We start from the raw sequence: 22017 nt of genomic DNA on the forward strand, positions 1-22017 counted from the left end.
AGGTAGAGAATACAGCGCTGTGTGGTGTTACAGGTAGAGAATACAGCGTGCTGTGTGTTGTTACAGGTAGAGAATACAGTGCTGTGTGGTGTTACAGGTAGAGAATACAGCGTGCTGTGTGGTGTTACAGGTAGAGAATACAGTGCTGTGTGGTGTTACAGGTAGAGAATATAGCCGGCTGCGTGGTGTTACAGGTAGAGAATACAGCGTGCTGTGTGTTGTTACAGGTAGAGAATACAGTGTGCTGTGGGGTGTTACAGATAGAGAATACAGGGTGCTGGGTGCTGTTACAGGCAGAGAATACAGTGTGCTGTGTGCTGTTACAGGTAGAGAATACAGTGCTGTGTGGTGTTACAGGTAGAGAATACAGCGTGCTGTGTGGTGTTACAGGTAGAGAATACAGTGCTGTGTGGTGTTACAGGTAGAGAATATAGCCGGCTGTGTGGTGTTACAGGTAGAGAATACAGCGTGCTGTGTGTTGTTACAGGTAGAGAATACAGTGTGCTGTGGGGTGTTACAGATAGAGAATACAGCGTGCTGTGTGGTGTTACAGGTAGAGAATATAGCGTGCTGTATGGTGTTACAGGTAGAGAATACAGCGTGCTGTGTGGTGTTACAGGTAGAGAATACAGTGCTGTGTGGTGTTACAGGTAGAGAATATAGCCGGCTGTGTGGTGTTACAGGTAGAGAATACAGCGTGCTGTGTGGGGTTACAGGTAGAGAATACAGTGTGCTATGTGGTGTTAGAGGTAGAGAATACAGTGCGCTGTGTGGTGTTACAGGTAGAGAATACAGTGCTGTGTGGTGTTACAGGTAGAGAATACAGCGTGCTGTGTGGTGTTACAGGTAGAGAATACAGTGCGCTGTGTGGTGTTACAGGTAGAGAATACAGTGTGCTGTGTGGTGTTACAGGTAGAGAATACAGCGTGCTGTGTGGTGTTACAGGTAGAGAATACAGTGCGCTGTGTGGTGTTACAGGTAGAGAATACAGTGTGCTGTGTGTTGTTACAGGTAGAGAATACAGCATGCTGTGTGGTGTTACAGGTAGAGAATACAGCGTGCTGTGTGGTGTTACAGGTAGAGAATAAAGTGTGCTGTGTGGTGTTAGAGGTAGAGAATACAGCGTGCTGTGTGGTGTTACAGGTAGAGAATACAGCGTGCTGTGTGGTGTTACAGGTAGAGAATACAGCGTGCTGTGTGGTGTTACAGGTAGAGAATAAAGTGTGCTGTGTGGTGTTAGAGGTAGAGAATACAGCGTGCTGTGTGGTGTTACAGGTAGAGAATACAGCATGCTGTGTGGTGTTACAGGTAGAGAATACAGTGTGCTGTGTGGTGTTACAGGTAGAGAATACAGTGTGCTGTGTGGTGTTACAGGTAGAGAATACAGGGTGCTGTGTGGTGTTACAGGTAGAGAATACAGTGTGCTGTGTGGTGTTACAGGTAGAGAATACAGCGTGCTGTGTGGTGTTACAGGTAGAGAATACAGCGTGCTGTGTGGTGTTACAGGTAGAGAATACAGTGTGCTATGTGGGTGGGACAACAATGAAATCATAAATTACTGCAAATAATTCAGTAACACAATAAAACTGCAATGTGTGAACACAGCCTAGATGTTCTGCAACATCTTTGGGCGGGGAATGGGCAGGGTGGGGGACTGTGATGAACAGCTGAGGGAAAGCATTGCATTCTGGAACCTGTAGTACGGTGTACAACTGCTCAACCAGGAGGTGCATAAACACAAAACAGAACAAAACCCCCCAAAACAAATAGATTTTTGGTAGTTTTAAAACTGGAATAGATAGGTAAGTAATGCTATATGCTTCCGCAGACGTTTTATTTTTTTTTACCTCTACCTGGAGTTCCCCTTTAAACATAAATTCTGCCTAAACTCAGTCGACCTGCTATAGCAGAGTCTAAAGTATTCCGGAAGGGAATTTCTGACAGGCCTAACAAGGTTGTGAACTAATGGTGCCTTTACACAGAGAGATTTATCTGAAAGATTTTTGAAGCCAAAGCCAGGAATGGATCTAAGAAGAGAAGAAATCTCAGCCTTTATGACCTGTTCCCTGTTTATAGTCTGTTCCTGGCTTTGGCTTCAAAAATCTGTCAGATAAATCTATCTGTCTAAAGGCAGCCTTAGACTGTGATTGAAAATTGTATTGCACCTTTCAAGAACTGTTCAGTAAAGTTTATTGTTCTGCAACTACTCTATGGCGGTCACTGGGTGATCCCGTGCTCAACCGCCGGGATGGTGTTATGTCAGTGGTTGGAATATAGCTCAGCCAGTGAGAATGTAGTTGTGACACCAGTGCTAACTCAGCACACAGGGGTGATGGTATATCTGCTTTTAGTGTGTGTGGCTGGCTATATTGATCCCCAATGATCGGTGACCTGCCGGGCTGTGATGTGTCCCTTGGGCTCTTATCACGGTGGTCCGGAGTGGGGAGATTACCCACCTGAAATGTGTGTATAGGTGCTGGTGTATAGGTGCTGGTGCAATTATCACTGAGTCCCAGTAGAATGAATAAATTGATCTTTACTGAGGAGTCCCTTGCAATACAGGATAAACCACCTTCTGCCCTGCAGTGTCGGGTTACCGATCCTACGAGGGTGACACAAGTCCCAGTCTTGGTTACCTGAGTTGAGCTAAGTGTCCGAGTGTTTGCCCATGTCACCTTTGCTTTGAGATAGAGTACGTAGGCCTTGGATACGGTTGCTTTTCTCTATCCGGGTCAGTTCCTGTCTAGGATACTGCCCTGCACTGTTTTGAGAGGTTCACGGCGTGGGTTGGAGTTGGAGTGGGTTCTCTGACTTGTCCTCCTTAGCTGTTTAGCACTGCATAGTGTCTGTAAGTGTAGCTTCTAAGAAGAGAGTGTCTGTGTTCTCCATACGGCTGTCCATCCACTATCACAGCTGGTCTCTCCTGGACAGGGAACCTGGCAGAGCCAGGCCCTGGCTAAGTACAGCATGGATGCCTGGTCTGTGTGTGTCCTACTCCTCGGAGAATCAGAGGGGAACTAACTAAGGTGGCGCTACACTTCCTCTCCCCATGTGGTGACTTCCTACAGGGTGTGTAACAGTCCCTGTGAGTGGTGGAGAAGAAAGTATGTCAAGAGAAGAGAATATAGATAGGTAGGAAGAAAAGAGCATCTCTCTTGGTGCACAGAATCACGTAATAAAGCAGTAACCCTCTAGTGACTACAGCTGTGCAATACATACAAAGTGATACATAGTGAAATCTAGTGGTGAAACTTACATCTTACATACATCACCACACTGCTCCAAAGTACAAGGCTTTTGCGACAGGTGCCTAAACTAGAAACACCCGTGGTGGGACACCACAACTCCTGAATTTTCTTGGGGAGATTTCTGAAAGGGTGTAAATATACACCTGGTGTAAACTTCCCACAGCAACCAATCACAGTTTCTCTTATATTGTACCAGAGCTGAAAGCTGAGCTGTAATTGGTTGCTGTGGGCAGTTTACACCAGGTGTATATTTACACCCTTTTATAAATCTCTCCCTCTGTGTTTGAGTCTCGCACCATCACACCATAGGAAGGTTCTGTAACATCTCTAACTTCTGCATTTAACACCTTGCAGCCCCTCGGTCACCACACATAGGTCAATGATAATCGTCCTGTGACTCCTGGACATTTGTGAAACTATCCTTCCCGGCATGCAGGTCTTAGTGGCTTCAGAAAGTTCTGGAGAAAATTATGGTTTCTGGACAATTGCTCTAACTGGACATCATCACAATTAATATATTAATATATCACAAATGAAGGTGCATAAAGGGAGAAGTTCCCTGTAAAGTTCATGGAAGTGATACAAAGGTGGTGTGACATGCCCCCCACATCTGCAGTAACTGTGGCCTTCATAAAATAGTACATAGGAAGGTGAGCAATTTTATACCTCAAGGAAAGGAGAACAAAAACACTAGCATATAACCAGTAAAAAGAAGTGAAAGAGTCAATTAACTTCCTTAAGGCTAATAGAGTGTATATTTACTGCCAGACGGGAAGGAAATATGGAGTTCTGTTCTAACACGTAAATCACTTTACAGAAACAACATAATGTCATTTTGTCAGAGACATGCACACAAATATTCACAGTCAGGGGTATAAAAAAGGTATCTATATATTAGTAATAAACACAGAATATGTCATAGCCCATAAAATATTTGTATAAGGGTTCAAGCTGGCAGAAAAATGAAATAAAGTAACCCTAACCTTTGTACCCCCCCCAATCAACAACCACCAGCATCTGATCATAAACTGCTGGATGGTAAGTGGCACTGATCCTCTTATGCTCCTGAAGTCCCCGACTGCTGTGCACCGCTGCAGGGCTGGCCTGGATTCACAGGTAAGTGTTCTGTTCAAGGGGAATCGCAAAAAAGGGGCCACCTACTATATGGAGACTGCACAGAGGGGGCCACCTACTATAGGGGACTACACAGGGGGCCATCTACTATAGGGGACTACACAGGGGGCTGGCCATCTACTATAGGGGGACTATACAGCGGGCCATGTCATATAAGAGGAACAACACAGGAAGCCACCTACTTATGGACACTGCACAGAGGGATAAGGGGACTATGCAATAGACCTTCTACTATAAAGGGACTAAACAGGGGACCATCTACTATAGGGGCACTTTACAGGGGGCCATCTACTATAAGGGGACTACACAGTGGGCCATCTACTATAGGGAGACTACAAAGGGGGCCATCTACTATAGAGGAACAACACAGGGGGCCATCTACTATAAGGTGACTACACAGGGGACCATCCACTATAGGGAGACCACACAGGGGGCCATCTACTATAGGGTGCTATACATGGGCCATCTACTATGTGGAGACTACACAGGGGACCATCTACTATATAGGGGGTTGGCAAAGTTTCCATCTACTATAAGGAAACAGCATAGAGAGAGCTACCTATCATATGGGGACTGAACAGAGGGTGAAATTTTTTCTAGTGTTTTTTTTTTCTTCCCATGACATGGGTTTGGTCACGCCCAAGGGGGAGGTTGGGTGGACAGCCCAGGGTACATTAAGTTCACCACTGAATATATGTATGACATGACACTGTGCCTCTAGGCCAGGCCTAAAGCCATTTTAGGTCCTAGACTTGCTATTAGGTACAAATGTCACACACACACACACACACACCAGAACATTCTGTAATATATAATGTTTGCAGTGCTTTATATAGGTACTTTACTAAGAGTAGTGTACACATGTCTACTACTAGGTGACAGCACATAACCATGTTCTACGCAGGGGTGTCAAACTCAGGCCCTCCAGCTGTTGTAAAACTACAATTCTCATCATGCCTGGTAAGCCAAACCTTTAGTTTTGGCTATCTGGGCATGATGGGTATTGTAGTTTTGTAACAGTTGGAGGGCCTGAGTTTGACACCAGTGACAGTATCATCACATGTCAGTAACACATAGGAATGCCCAACACAATGCAATAGTAATGACACATAGTAACAACACTACAGTTGTTTGAAAACAGACTCACCAGGAAGTCAGTATACGTCAAGCTATTTTATATTACTGTAAGTAACACACACACAAAACTAACTCACCGGTGAGAAAGCGTAGATTCTTACTGGGGGAATTTTGGAGGGCTGTATTGCTACGTATGTATAACCACATAACAATACTTCAGAGCAGAAATGGGGAACCTTTGGCCCTCCAGCTGTTGCAAAACTACAATTCCAATCATGCTTGGACAGCCGAAGGGAGTTGTAGTTTTGCAACAACTGGAGGGCCGAAGGATCCCCATCTCTGCTTTAGAGTAAACTGCAACTTTCATGTTCAGGCTATGTTCACATTATGTGTATGACTGGCTGTTCCATGACCCCGGCCGGTCTCTGGCCTGATCATCCCGGTCGGTACTTAAGTACCAGCCGGATGATCTTTCCGGCCGCAGGGTTCTGATGCAGGTGCATCAGCGCACACGCCCGCCTCAGAACTTCCCATATCGCACAATGAAGCAAGCGACCGGAGCCGCTCGCTTCATTGTGTGAACTGACAAGGTTTCCTACGGCCGCAATTCATTGAATTGCGGCCGCAGAAAACCGACATGCCAGTTATTTGCAGCGCCGCACGGGAACACATCGTATACACTCCGGCTGGGATCCCATAGATCAATAGGCAGCGTTCACAGGCGTATAAAGTACTGCCATTGTTGCCCATGGCAACAACGGCCGTACTTTTACGTAGTGTGAACATAGCCTAGCTGTGTAAACTGTTACTTGTTTCTGGAGGGGGTGAGAATAACATACACAAAGATGTTTGTGGTCAGTTCCACAGCCGTCTATTAATAAATTAACTATTTAAAGTATCACTCTGTGGCGCACGTCTTATGTGACATAGCGGGTTCCTGCCCCTTCCCCGTGGGCATTGTAAACCATTTCCTATGTCTCTCTCTACATTATTGAGTTAATATGCAGCCTGTGAGTTTTACTTCTTCTCATTGTTACGAATGGGAATAAAAAGTAATAGGATGTATTGCCTCAAAATAAGGGGTGTGGTGCTATGACCCAACAACATGTGGGGGGGTTACATAATTTGGACTTTGTTATGGGGGCTTCATAAAATATACTATTTCAGCTATACAGTTATCTTAGTTTGGATTACTAGCGTCTTGTGATTGCTTTGATTTGAGTATATATGTCCCATATAAATATAAAGGACCTATACTAAGTGTCCAGCTAGATTCTGCCAGAAACCATCCTGACCACCGCTGATCTGGCGTCTAATATGGTGATTATACAGCATTATACTCCATCCATGTAATCCATAGACACACTGGGGGAGATTTATCAAACTGTTGTAAAGTAGAATTGTCTTAGTTGCCCCTAGCAACCAATCAGATTCCACCTTTATTCCACACAGATTCTTTGAAAAATGAAAGGTGGAATCTGATGCTAGGGGCGACTAATGCTGGGTTTACACGGAGCGATTATTGTGCGAATTTGCACGATAATCGTACGTGTAAACGCAGCGAACGATCAAACGACGAGCGAGAAATCATTCATTTTGATCTTTTAACAGGTTCTTAAATCATCGTTCGTCGATCGCAAGAAATTCGCCGAATGTTCTGTGTAAACAGTCGTTCACAGATTTTTCCTATGTGCGAGATAGGTTTAAGCGATCGCAAAACGATCGGAAAACGAATTTTCTGTACGATATATCGTTCCATCTAAACGCTGATCGTTATAAAAGAAAAATCGTTACTTAGAAATCGTTAATCGTACGATTGGGCGAATTATCGCTCCGTGTAAACCCAGCATAAGGGTCCATTTATACAGAAAGATTATCTGACTGATTAACTGCCAAAGATTTGAAGCCAAAGCCAGGAACAGACTATAAACAGAGATCAGGTCCTAAAGGAAAGCCTGAGATTTCTCCTCTTTTCAAATCCATTTCTGGCTTTGGCTTCAAATCTTTAGCAGATAATCTGTCAGATAATCTTTCTGTGTAAATGGACCCTAAACGATCGCAATAACAATCGTATCTAACACCGTCGTTCTGTGTAATATGGTGAACGATTTCAGGTTAACGATAAACACTCTCGTTTGCGATCGTTTATAGTTAGTCATTAATTGTTAAAAATAGTGTCCTTAGGGTCCATTTACACAGAAAGATTATCTGACAGATTATATGCCAAAGATTTGAAGCCAAAGCCAGGAATGGATTTGAAAAGAGGAGAAATCTCAGGCTTTCCTTTACGACCTGATCTCTGTTTATAGTCTGTTCCTGGCTTTGACTTCAAATCTTTGGCAGATAATCTGTCAGATAATCTTTCTATGTAAATGGACCCTAAGGGTCCTATTACATGGAGCTATTTTTAACAATTAACGACTAACGATAAACGATCACAAACGAGAGTGTTTATCGTTAACCTGAAATCGTTCACCATATTACACAGAACGATGGTCGTTAGATACGATCGTTATTGCGATCGTTTAGGGTCCATTTACACAGAAAGATTATCTGACAGATTATCTGATAAAGATTTGAAGCCAAAGCCAGGAATGGATTTGAAAAGAGGAGAAATCTCATGCTTTCCTTTATGACCTGATCTCTGTTTATAGTCTGTTCCTGGCTTTGGCTTCAAATCTTTGACAGATAATCTGTCAGATAATCTTTCTGTGTAAAAAGACCCTTATTCCTTCTTATCTCAGGAAAACAATGGGCAATGTGCAATTACACTGAATGATTAGTGAAAAAATGCGGAACTTGAGCGAACGAACGTGGAATTACAGCGAACGATTAACGAACAATTAACAATAATTTTAGGTTCAGATCTAAATCAAGGATCGACATACGAACGATTTTTTGATCGTTGCCTGCAATTCCACAGAACGATTATCGTTTAAATTTGAACAATATAACGATTTTTTGCACGATAATCGTCCCGTATAATAGGGCCCTAAGACAATTCTACTTTACACCAGTTTGATAAATCTCCCCCATTGGGTCCACCAAAATAGGTGCCATGAGGTGTATAGGGCCTGTGGACAGGGGTTGCCAATGTATCAAGACGGGTTATCAAGCTTGGGGCTATTTAGTTTAGAAGAAAAGACGTCTTAGGGGCGATCTGATTACAATGTACAAATATATGAATGGACAGTACAGAGATCTTTGGAGTGGTATTTTTACTCCTAGGTCTGTAACCATGACAAGGGAGCATTCTCTATGTCTAGAGGAAAGAAGATTTCACCATCAGCATCGACGCGGATTCTTTACTGTACGAGCAGTACGAGACCTGGATGCTTTTCTTTAGGGTACGTTCACACGTACCGGATCCGCAGGGGATTGCTCAATGTGAATTCGCAGCGAGACCCTCTGCGGATCCCTGCCCAGTAAACTCTATGGGCAGACAAACTCGCAGCAGGATGCACATCCCGCTGCAAGTTTGTCAGCAGCCCGCCCTGTTAACCCCCGGCTGCCGGAGCGTATACATCACCTGGTCCCTGCTCCGGCTTGCTTCGGGCCTCTCGGTGTCTTCACGTTTCACTCAGCCAATCAGTGATTGGCCGAGCGGGACATGCCGAGAACCCCAGAAGCAAGCCAGAGCGGGGACCAGGCGATGTATACACTCCGTCGGCTGGGAGGTTAACTGGGTGGGCTGCGGACAAACTTGCAGCGGGATGTGCATCCTGCTGCGAGTTTGTCTGCCCATAGGGTTTACTGGGCAGGGATCTGCAGCGGGTCTATGTGTGAACGTACCCTTAAAGTGGTTATCCTGCGAAAATCTTTTTCTTTCACATCACCTGGTTTCAGAAAGTTATATAGACTTGTAATTTACTTCTATTTAAGAATCTCAAGTCTTCCCATACTTATTAGCTGCTGTATGCAGGAAATGTTTTCTTTCCAGTCTGACACAGTGCTCTCTGACAGGAACTGTCCAGAGCAGGAGAGGTTTTCTATGGGGATTTGCTGCTGCTCTGGACAGTTCCTAACATGGACAGAGGTGGCAGCAGAGAGCACTGTGTTAGAATGAAAAGAATATACCACTTACCGCAGGACATACAGCAGCTGATGAGTGCAGGAATAATTCAGATTTTTGAAGAGAAGTTAATTACAAATCAATATAACTTTCAACACCAGTTGATCTGAAAGATAAACATTTTTTGCTGGATAACCCCTTTTAAGCGAATGTACATCTAGGTGCATCACTTTGTGTTTTTTTACATGAACAGACCAGTGCTGGCGCAGGGATGCCATTTTTCCCCTTTTTTTTTTTGTACCACCGTTCATGTACCCTCTGTTCATGTAGTGGTACACTCTCTTTAAAAATTTGATATTAAAAGTTATGGGCACTAGATTACATGTGATAGGACGCTGATCCAGGGATTGTTCTGATTGCCATACTGGAGTTGGTAGGATTTTTTTCTCCCTGTGATGGGGCCAGAGGCGGACTTATCACTTGTGCAGCCTGTTCAGCTGCACAGGGGCCCAGGCCAATAGAGGGGCCCGCCAGGCTCAGACTCTAAAGTGTCAGTTCAGCATGGCACATGTCTGTAGTGGGCCCCCAGGCGGTATTAGCACCCGGGAAGTGCGGGCCCCCTTGCGCCTGTGGGGCCCACTTAGTCACTGGATGCTGTGCCCGGCCTGGGCTGGTTCTCCTCTCTCCTCCTCTCTTCCTGCACGCTGCTGCTGACAGCCCCTCCCCCTCCTGTACTCCACTGTCCGGCATACCTTGTGTGTGGAGGAGAGAGCATGTGGTGACAGGGGCTGGAGGGATACTGCAGGGTTATGGCTGCCAGGGACGGGACTGTGAAGAGGAGCAGCAGCAGCAGCTCTGGCAGTGAGTGATTATTGTCAGTGTGTCTGTCAGGCTGCTGGAAGTTATAAGATAGAGGTGGACTGTGTAAGAAAAATCACAGAGCCTCCCACCCTCTGATGTTGATGTTTGATTGTAAGTCTAAGCCTTTTTTTCCCAATAACTGTGCCCCCTCCCCCCCTGCAGCATGGTTGTTTTTCTCTTTCATATACACCCTGAGCCGCCACATACAGTACATGCACCCCACCTGTGCAGCCACATACATGTCTCCCACCTGTGCAGCCACATACAGTACATGTATCCCACCTGTGCAGCCACATACAGTACATGTATCCCACCTGTGCAGCCACATACATGTCTCCCACCTGTACAGCCACATACAGTACATGTATCCCACCTGTGCAGCCACATACAGTACATGTATCCCACCTGTGACCCAACAGTGATTAAGGGCCCCTTTGTTCTATCCCCTATTAGTGCTGTTCTGTGGTCACTTCCACACTCTGAGCTATATATTCTTATTCCCACACAGCATCCAGAGTACAATGCACCAAGGACCCTCCACGTACAACAGCTGCAAACACTACAACTCCCAGCATTTACTGCAGTGTGAAGTCCTCAGAATGTGCTGGGATTTGAAGTACAAATGAGTAGACAACTCAAGGGGTTGTCCTCTCGGAAACAGACTGCAGTACAGTTCTTTAGTGGGCCCTGGCATTTGTACTGTGCTGTAGGGCCCTGGCGAGAAACCAGGACACATCTACCGGATACCCGGGCGTACATATGTGTGCGCCTTGAAGGCAGAAAGGTGGAGATATGAATAGGTTATGGGGGCCCAAACACATTTGTTACACAGAGGCCCTTTGCAGTCTGTGTCCGTCCCTGGATGGGGCAATTGGTATCTGGCTTATAAGGGTTTTTGCCTTCCTCTGGATCAACACAGTAGGATTTTAGGTTAAACTTGATGGGCTTGTCTTTTTTTCAACCTTATTAATAATGTATCTGCTATAGAAAATGCCAATAGGAATAAAACTACATTGTTTAAACAGTTTACTTAGTCAATACTTAGCTTCATTACAGGTGTTCATGGTGGAGTCCTAGGCAGCAAAACCATCCATCCAACTATCTGGAGCAGAGCACTGTCAGCGGTCCGAGAGGCGATGCAGAAAACAAGGGGGTGTCCCATATATTAATAGTTACTATTTTAGTATCACATGAGCAATAAATAACAAGCAACTATCGAGTATGTGTGCTTAGTTATATACCAGCTTTCTGAGCTAAGCAGTATACAGCTGGGTCAGTGTGTGGGGGTACAGGCAGTGAAGACTCCTACAACAAAAAGCCCTTATCTACTAAGCAAGGTGGCATTCCAGAAGAGTCTTAAAGGAACAGACCTCAGAAATGTGATCTTAGTGGCCTCACATCAACTCAGGGTACAGCCGCAAATCACGTAAAGGCTGCAGGTTTTCAGCAGTAGGATATCCGCAGAAATTATGCTCCAAAATCTGAAGTCAATGAAGAAAATCTGCACTCATTCCAATTGTTTCTCACTCCAAGATCATGTCATGCTGCGGATTTAAATTCACCACCATTCTCCCCTGGTTTCGTGCGGATTGTTTCTGTAGCGTCTTTGGATTTTTTTCTTACATATATCAATATTGGGGGAGATTTATCAAACATGGTGTAAAGTGAAACTGGCTCAGTCGCCCCTAGCAACCAATCAGATTCCACTTTTCATTTCTCACAGGCTCTTTGGAAAATGAAAGGTGGAATCTGATTGGTTTCTAGGGGCAACTGTGCCAGTTTCACTTTACACCATGTTTGATAAATCTCCCTCTTTATATTTATAATACATAGGTAATATATTGCCTATATTACAATTGAAAATGGATATTTTTAAGCCTCAATATACACTGTGTGAACAATGGTGAGGGTCACATGACAGATTTTTTTCACATTTTTCTATTCACTATATTAAATGTTTAGGGCTTCCTTATGTCATTACAGTCTAGTGTTCAGCGGAGCTGCCAAACTCTTTGGGTTCGGCAATGTTCTCTGAACTCGAATGCTTGGCATCTGACTCCCAGTGACCGAAAACTATAATACTCAACACTATCTATGTCTATTACCGTAGGTTTATAAATTATGATTAAGTGCAATGACTAGTTCCTCCATTAGATGGCAGTAATTTCACACAAAGTAAAAGCCTGTCCCTATACACTTCGATTTATATTTACATGTATTGATCAATGTAGAGATGCTTAAATGATGGCTTATATTTTTACACAGTTAACAGTCGAGTCAGTATTCAATTTACTAAAACATTTTACACGGGCCGATTATCGTCTTAAAAACCGTTAAATCGCTCAAATTTAAGCGTTAATCTTCTGGTGTAAATGCAGCAACGATCAAACTATGAACAAAAAATCGTAGGTATGTAGTTGGTCGCATCTTTTGAGCTGACCTCAAAATCCACGTCTTTCGGTGTAAACACTTATCATAAATGGATACGAACGCAATTAGGAATATTCACAAATTATACACGAACGCACAAATGATTTTTATAGCGACTTATCTTCTTGTTTAAAAGAAAAAAATATCACTTTGCCAAACAAGCAATTAATATATGCATGTAAAAGGACCCTTACTGACAGGGTGAACACAAAACAAGAGAAAATTAGTATAATAGAATCAACCCATAGCAATAGCTGATTTAGAGGGGCTTCTATAGAGAAACCGCCCCCCCCCCTCCCCCACTGACATGCCCATACGGCCCAGAAGGACATATATAGAGAAGTTGTCTTAGAGAGATAATCCCTTTAACATGGGGAATCCAGTTAAATTGATCTTCTGATGCGTCATAGATAAATGTAAGAAGATAACATGGGGGAAGTCTGAGATTTTTCAAGGATTTATGTAACTATTAATCTGACAGGGTATATAAAAGGGGATATCCCAAACGTTATCATCTATCTATAGGATGGTATCAGTATGTTACCCCACACATAGTAACCTGCAGTACCCCATATCAGTATGTAGCCCCATACATAGTAACCTGCAGTGCCCCATATCAGTATGTAGCCCCATACATAGTAACCTGCAGTACCCCATTACCCAGTGGCAGATTATAATGTGGGCGGTTTGGGCGGCCGCCCGGGGCCCGAGGCTCCGGGGGGGGGCCCATGCCACGCCACCCACATTATAATGCCGCCCGGGAGGCCCCCTTCCCCCCGGCACTGCAGGCTCTTGTGACCGCAAGCATTGTTTCGCTTGCGGTCACAAGAGTCTCCGGCTGCCTTCGGCTGATGCGCGGCTGCCGGGGGTGTCCCGTCCTCTCCCCGCCAGCGCGCGCATCACACAGCTCCTAGTGCTGCCTGGGGCCCTGACTTCCGGCACTGGGAGCGCACGTACCGGAAGTCAGGGCCCAGGCGGCACTAGGAGCTGTGTGATGCGCGCGCTGCCGGGGAGAGGACCGGACACCCCTGGCAGCCGCGCTCAGCCGGAGACTGCAGAAGGAGAGAGGATCGACGGGGGAACGCAGGGTAGGTGAGTTGTATTTTGTTATTTTTATGTTATTTACTGACTGGGGGGACCATCTATAAAGGGGGGAAAGAGGGGGGGACCATCTATAAAGGGGGAAAGAGAGGGACCATCTATAAGGGGGGAAAGAGGGGGACCATCTATAAGGGGGGAAAGAAGGGGACCATCTATAGAGGGGGAAGAGGGGGACCATCTATAAGGGGGGAAAGAGGGGGACCATCTATAGAGGGGGAAAGAGGGGGACCATCTATAAGGGGGAAAAGAGGGGGACCATCTATAAGGGGGGGAAAGAGGGGGACCATCTATAAAGGGGGAAAGAGGGGGACCATCTATAGAGGGGGAAAGAGGGGGACCATGTATAAAGGGGGAAAGAGGGGGACCATGTATAAAGGGGGAAAGAGGGGGACCATCTATAGAGGGGGAAAGAGGGGGACCATCTATAAGGGGGGGAAAGAGGGGGACCATCTATAAAGGGGGAAAGAGGGGGACCATCTATAAGGGGGGAAAGAGGGGGACAATCTATAGAGGGGGAAAGAGGGGGGCCATCTATAAGGGGGGAAAGAGGGGGACCATCTATAAGGGGGGGAAAGAGGGGGACCATCTATAAAGGGGGAAAGAGGGGGACCATCTATAGGGGGGGAAAGGGGGGGGCCATGTATAAAGGGGGAAAGAGGGGGACCATGTATAAAGGGGGAAAGAGGGGGACCATCTATAGAGGGGGAAAGAGGGGGACCATCTATAGAGGGGGAAAGAGGGGGGCCATGTATAAAGGGGGAAAGAGGGGGACCATGTATAAAGGGGGAAAGAGGGGGACCATCTATAGAGGGGGAAAGAGGGGGACCATCTATAAGGGGGGAAAGAGGGGGACAATCTATAGAGGGGGAAAGAGGGAGACCATCTATAAAGGGGGACCATCTCCTATAGGATTAGCACCCTCCTCTCCTGACATCCTCTGTGCTGCTGGGACCTCCCCTATAGATCAGCACCCTCCTCTCCTGACATCCTCTGTGCTGCTGGGCGCTGCGACCTCCCCTATAAGACCAGCACCCTCTTCTCCTGACATCCTCTGTGCTGCTCGGACCTCTCCTATAAGATCAGCACCCTCCTCTCCTGACATCCTCTGTGCTGCTGTGACCTCTCCTATAAGATCAGCACCCTCCTCTCCTGACATCCTCTGTGCTGCTGTGACCTCTCCTATAAGATCAGCACCCTCCTCTCCTGACATCCTCTGTGCTGCTGTGACCTTGGGGGGGGGGGGGCAATATCAGGGGACCAGGTGAGGTGGCAATATGTTTATTGGGGGCAGTGGAGCAGTGGAGGTGGGGTGGGCAATGCTTACTGGGGGTAGCAGCAAGGGACCAAACATTATGTTTATTGGGGCCAGCAGGGAGGGGAGGCAGGCAGTGTTTATTGGGGACAGTGGGGGGGCGCGGTAGCGGATTATAATGTGGGCGGATTGACTTGTGGGGGGGGGGGGGGCCCAGGTTGGGTGGACAGCCCGGGGCCCAGGGTACATTTAATCCTCCACTGATGTTACCCCATACATAGTAACCTGCAGTACCCCATATCAGTATGTAGCCCCATACATAGTAACCTGCAGTACCCCATATCAGTATGTAGCCCCATACATAGTAACCTGCAGTACCCCATATTAGTATGTAGCCCCATACATAGTAACCTGCAGTACCCCATATCAGTATGTAGCCCCATACATAGTAACCTGCAGTAACCCATATCAGTATGTAGCCCCATACATAGTAACCTGCAGTACCCCATATCAGTATGTAGCCCCATACATAGTAACCTGAAGTACCCCATATCAGTATGTAGCCCCATACATAGTAACCTGCAGTGCCCTATATCAGTATGTAGCCCCATACATAGTAACCTGCAGTACCCCATATCAGTATGTAACCCCATACATAGTAACCTGCAGTGCCCTGTGTGTTTGGACATCTTTCATAGTCAGCTCTTCTAAGGGATCAAACCAGACACACTAATATACTAAGGTAATCAATGTTATTCACTTGTCAGTGGTTTTAATGTTAAGGATAAGCTCATGCAAATAAGGGCTAAAATGGTCCAAAGTACTGTGTTTGAATACAGCCTGAAGAACATCTCTATGAAGATAGATAGATAGATAGATAGATAGATAGATAGATAGATAGATAGATAGATAGAAGATATATAGATAGATAAATGATAGATAGATAGATAGATAGATAGCTAGATAGATAGATAAAAGATAGATAGATAGATAAAAGATAGATGGATAGATAGATAGATAGATGATAGATTAGATAGATAGATAGATAGATAGATAGATAGATAGATAGATAGATAGATAGGAGATAGATAGATAGATAAATGATAGATAGATAGATAGATAAAAGATAGATAGATAAAAGATAGATAGATAGATAGATAGATAGATAGATAGATAGATAGATAGATAGATAGATAGGAGATAGATAGATAGGAGATAGATAGATAGATAGATAGATAGATAGATAGATAGATAGATAGATTGATAGATAGATAGATAGATAGATAGATAGATAGATAGATAGGAGATAGATAGATAGATAGATAGACAGATAGGAGATAGATAGATAGATAGATAGATAGATAGATAGATAGATAGATATTACAGAGAGAGATAGGAGATAAATAATTGCAGATTTAAACGGCACTGTGCAGACTTCCAGTCAATAGAGCTTATAGCTCATAGCACCACTGGATACCAGATAAGAACAAAAGAGCACTCTGGTTGAAGATGAAGGTGCTAATTCTATTCACGTGCAGCAACGTCTCGACTCGAGTCTTTTTCCCTTGAAATCTTCATCTTCAACCAGAGTGGCATCTCTCTCTCATTCTAATTTAGATAGATAGATAGATAGATAGATAGATAGATAGATAGATAGATAGATAGATAATAGATAGAGAGAGAGAGAGAGAGAGAGAGAGAAAGATAGATAGATAGATAGATAGATAGATAGATAGATAGATAGATAGATAGATAGATAGATAGATAGAGGGGCCTAAATACCAGTGTAGCAGCTATATCGGCTGCTATGGGGCCCGCTGCATTGGAGGGCCAGATAACCGCTACTGCAATACACTGGGCCCCCTGAGCCGTCATTATATGCAGCTCCCGGTGGCCGAGTGGCCCTCCCAGGTTCTGCAAATGTCCCTTTAACTGCAGGCCCTTGTGACCAGCGCTTGCAATTATGAATATATGATTGCACTTGATGGCTTAGTGGTCAGTCAGGAAGGAGGAAGGGGGCAATAAAAAGTTTGCTATGGGACTCAGCCATTTCTAGGACACCCGTCTGTTATCCACAGCAGCATGCAAACTGCATAGTGTGAACAAGTGTGAGTGAAGTTCTGGCTATTTCTTTGTTTTATGTGTAACTACAATATCAGGCACTAGATAAAGTATATGTCTACAAAGGGGAGCCTCACTCCTGTATGCACAAAGCGGGCCCAGTTACAGTGTGGGGGCTAAATGGGGCACTATTGCAGTTTTGAGGGCACTATTACTATGTTTGAGGCATTATTACCAGAGTCAATATACATGAGGTGTTTGTATAGAGGTAGAGAGGTTGTTAGAGTGAGAAACCTATGATGCTTGTCTGGAAATCAGTGGTTGGAAGAATTCTTTATGATGGTCTGGGCCAGATGAAAAACACAGGGAAGGTGAATGTCCCCTCTAGTCACTGAAAGTAACTGCACTGTAATCACTCATACAGTCTTCAGAACATGAGTAGAGCTGGGGTCATCACTATATGGTCTCTGTATGTAGTCACTTATACAGTCTGCAGAACATGTAGAGCTCATAGCTGGTGCAGGTACATAAGTTGCCCTTAGCCATAAATAGTCCAGCCCTTCACGTACTTGTATGCCGGTAAATACTTACATTAGGAGTAGTCTAACATTGTAAGCTAAAGCTTGTTCAAACCAAACGTGAGATAAACAGCTGCTACATTCCAAAACGTAAAGGGTTAAATAGGGTGATATCTGTCCTTATCACTAGGTTTCCTTGCCCGGATAAATGATGATAACATACATAGTCCAACATAAATAGGGTTAAACTTAACTTCTATCCCAAAATTAAAAGTATCCTCTATCTGCAGAATAGCTGATCGGTGGGGGTCTGAGCACTGGGACCATAAATAGAGGTCAGTTGGCCTCACTAAGAAACTAGAGCAACTATGTGAATGTTCCATCGACGCTCCATTCATTCTTTATGGGACATCAGAACATAGCCAAGTACTGAACTCATTCATTCTCAAGATCAGGGTGGTCCCAGCAGTCGGACCCCACTGATCAGCTTCTTATTCTGTGGATTGGGGATACCGTTTTATCTTGGGGTAACCCCTTTAAGATTAGGGTTCTACAGGATTACAAAGAGTTACACAACAATTGTAGGAATTCTCTGAATTCTTACCATTGTTGTAACTGTAAACATTGCCTTTGTAATGGACGCATGTACCTGTCATCCTACTATGGCCAAAATTGAAAATCTTACTAAACTACTTGGCATCAGACATACAAATTTCCCTATACGGGTAGGTTCACACTGAGGAATTGAAGAGGAACATTTTCTGCTTGAAATTCCTCGTCTATTCAGCGCTGGCAGAATAGGAGCAAAATAGGAGCTGAAATTGAGCAGAATTCAAGCAGAATTTAAGCCCCCATTGATTTCTGTAGGATTCCTCTAGCAGAATCAGCCCAAAGGGCCGGTTCACACTCTCCACCACGAAATCCCGCTGTGCTAAGTGTGCTGCTTTGAGTGAATGAGAGGGCACGCGCTCTTCCGTTGCCGCCGCTTTCTGCTCAAAGAAGTGACATGTCATTTCCTTGAGCGGAGAGCGGCGGCAGCGGACGCGCCCTCTCATTCACTCAAAGCAGCACACTAAGCACGGAGGATGAGAGCTCCGCCGTGGATTTCAAACATTCCTGCTCAGTGTGAACAGGGCCAAAGAATTGACATGCCAATTCTTTGGGCAGAAAGCAGATCAGCGGCCAAAAATTCTGCTCGGAAATTCTGCAGTGTGAACAACAGAGCAGAAATCCCATTGAACACAATAGGACATTGCTCTATACATATTTTACGGGAGTAATTTCAAGCTGAAATAAGAGTGGATTCCTATTCAATTACTCACCTAATTCCTCACCTATTCCTCAGTGTGAACCCACCCCTATTCCTCAGTGTGAACCCACCCCTATTCCTCAGTGTCAACCCACCCCTATTCCTCAGTGTGAACCCACCCCTATTCCTCAGTGTCAACCTACCTTTAAAATTCCTTTCATAGAGGGGTATAATCCGGACATGTGAAGTTACTACGGATGATGGTTTTCTATCATGAATAATTCACGGGGAAAGTTTCCTAAACTGATATATTCCATACAATAAAAAAGTCAAACTGGAGGTTCTGCACAATATACTATATGCACCATGTAAACTTCCACTGTCTGAGGTTTCCATCAGACATAAATTCTGCATGGTGTTTTTTGGGCTGAAAAAAAAACTGCACGAAAAAATCCCTAAAAATTCTTTTTGAGTCTTTTTTTTTTGGGTGCAATAGTATAAACCTTTTTTTTTATTTTATGTTTCATCCCTGCATTTTCTTTTAACTTTTAAGTCATGTGATTATTTCATCATGTAATTCCAGGATTTGTGTTGCAGAATAATTGTTAAAAATTGTCCAAAAAAATTCCCCTGCTACTGACCAGGCGTAGGCCTGCACCCACCACCAGCTGATAAGTACCGATATTTTTTAACAGAAGTAAATTAGGGTCCATTTACACAGAAAGATTTTCTGACAGATTATCTGCCAAAGATTTGAAGCCAAGGCCAGGAATGGATTTGAAAAGAGGAGAAATCTCAATCTTTCCTTTATGACTTGATATCTGTTTATAGTCTGTTCAGATAATCTTTCAGCGTAAATGGACCCTTAACAAATCTGATACAGATAAGGCAGTAGGCAATAGCAGTACCGGCAATCTCTGACACCTGAGCTCAGAACACACATAGACAGTAGTGTAGACTCCGGTCTCTTGCTATGCAGTAGTGCCCTGTTTAAGTAGAAATATTTTAGAAGACAATGTAGGAAAAAGAAACGGGCACTCACTAATCAGATGCCTGCTCCAAACTCCCCCCCCCCCTCCCTGCACATGTAAAGTTTTATGAGCAATAAACCGGAGAGTGCCTGTTTCCTTTTCCTACATTGTCTTCCAAATTAACAAATCTTTGTCACTTTCTGGCACCAGTTGATTTTAAATAATTTTTTTTTGCTGAAGTACATTCTTTTCTGAGCTTGGCCTAAAAAATATCCCCGCAGTGGCGATGCAATGCCTCTACTTAAATCCTGTGCCCACAGCTGGCATAGGTTTCTTTAATGTTTTCCGCTAGAAAAATGTTAAATTCAGCAAACGTAGAGGCCGTTCCCCTGTTCTGTCTTCCACCTCCCTGTCCCTCTGGTGCAACAAGTGTAGAGGGGCCCGATGTGAAAATTTATTCGCCAAACAGGTGTGTGCGAATAGAATTATTCAGGCCCCTCTACACCAGAAAATGGCCACTCCGCACCTTAATAAAAGCATCAAACGTAGAGCATGCTGCAATTCTGCCAAAAAACACAAAAACATCCAGGACAAAAACGTCACGTGGGCATGGAATTTCAAATTTCCCTATTGACTCTCAGCTAACAGCTATACGTCAAAAACATTTATTGTGCCTCTGCCCTGATGAAACAATCCAATAACACATATAGGAAAAGGAAAATAAAGTTGAATATTCTGCTCCTGTTAGGATGCCAGAGAAAGGGTTGTCATGCTCTACTGACGCGATGGGTGATCATAAATGGGCGAAAAATGAGGAATTTCCAGTATTATGGACATTACATTCAACTAATTTTTCCGGTGTTTCCAGTTATGCTAAATCGTTGTATCACTGGTAAATACTGTGTCCAAAAATGTTACTTTTACTTGATATATTCTAAAAACTCTGGAGAAAAATTGAGTCCAGGGTGGGATCCTCCATTCACTTACACACTGGATCTGTCTATCAGTTATCAACAACCCGTGTCAATGATTCTGCTCTGGAAAGAGTAAATGTAAGAAAGCTATCCCTAATATAAAACAAGAAATAATAAGACGTTCCCACGCGTTTCTGTTATATTCACTGATCTTCTCTTTTCTGTAGTTTAATTCCTGCCAGTAGTGACACAAGGCTGGTCTAGGAACTGGATGAGAAAGCATCTACTGCATTGTTCTACCTGGTTATTACACACAGAACAATCCCGAAGGTAGATACACGTTTGGGTTAGCTTCTGCCCATACGTATGCCAATGTTTATGGAACAAAGAAACAAGTCCAAAGGCAACAAACATATGGGAACCTGTACAGCTCATGGAGAAGTAACTTGTTTCTGTAAAAAAGTTATTTCTTCCCTTTTCCGTGGGATAGTCCCTGGAGGAGAAAACATTGTGTTTTTTTATTAGGCGCCTTAACAGGCCACAGAAAAGGGTAAAAAAGCCTTAGGACTACCAACGCATTTTTGCATTAGCATTGAGCAAATTTTTTAAATAATATCTACCGCAACTGATATATAGGAACTAGAGATGAGCGAACCTGGAGCATGCTCAAGTCCATCCGAACCCGAACGTTCGGTATTTGATTAGCGGTGGCTGCTGAACTTGGATAAAGCTCTAAGGTTGTCTGGAAAACATGGATACAGCCAATGACTATATCCATGTTTTCCACATAGCCTTAGGGCTTTATCCAACTTCAGCAGCCACCGCTAATCAAATGCCGAACGTTTGGGTTCAGATGGGCTCGAGTATGCTCCAGGTTCGCTCATCTCTAATAGGAACCAATAAAGCTTGTAAGGTTAATAGATAACATGACTCTATGGTACTGGGTAATATCATTGCTTTTATCCACAACAAGATTACTGCTACTTGATGGAATATCCTTAGCACCTTAAGAAACCAAATGGATCAATGTCTACCAATACTACGATTAGGACTCCTTTTCCTATGAGAGTTGCTATGATGCAATGCATGGATATAGGTACAGACGTTATGGACCATAAAATAGTCCATCCTTATGGTTACAACTTACACATTAGAGTTGTATGTAGAACAATTTCCAACATATACATTT

At 44.1% G+C, this 22017-nt stretch overlaps 1 protein-coding gene across 2 annotated transcripts in view; it reads right to left on the minus strand.

The window, feature by feature from the left end:
* Positions 1-22017, minus strand: part of FLT3 (fms related receptor tyrosine kinase 3) — a 66074-nt gene that overhangs the window by 43761 nt on the left and 296 nt on the right. Inside the window, exon 1 of one of the 2 annotated variants that reach the window (XM_069969867.1) lies at positions 11387-11920. The exons of the other annotated variant lie outside the window; for it this stretch is intronic. Within the exon in view, the coding sequence (XP_069825968.1) occupies positions 11387-11396 (10 nt within the window). The 5' untranslated portion in view covers positions 11397-11920. Of the gene's footprint in view, positions 1-11386; positions 11921-22017 lie in introns of those variants that run through there. 2 annotated transcript variants of the gene reach the window in all.

The sequence above is a fragment of the Dendropsophus ebraccatus genome, chromosome 5 (assembly GCF_027789765.1).
Source record: "Dendropsophus ebraccatus isolate aDenEbr1 chromosome 5, aDenEbr1.pat, whole genome shotgun sequence".
Lineage (NCBI taxonomy): Eukaryota > Metazoa > Chordata > Amphibia > Anura > Hylidae > Dendropsophus > Dendropsophus ebraccatus.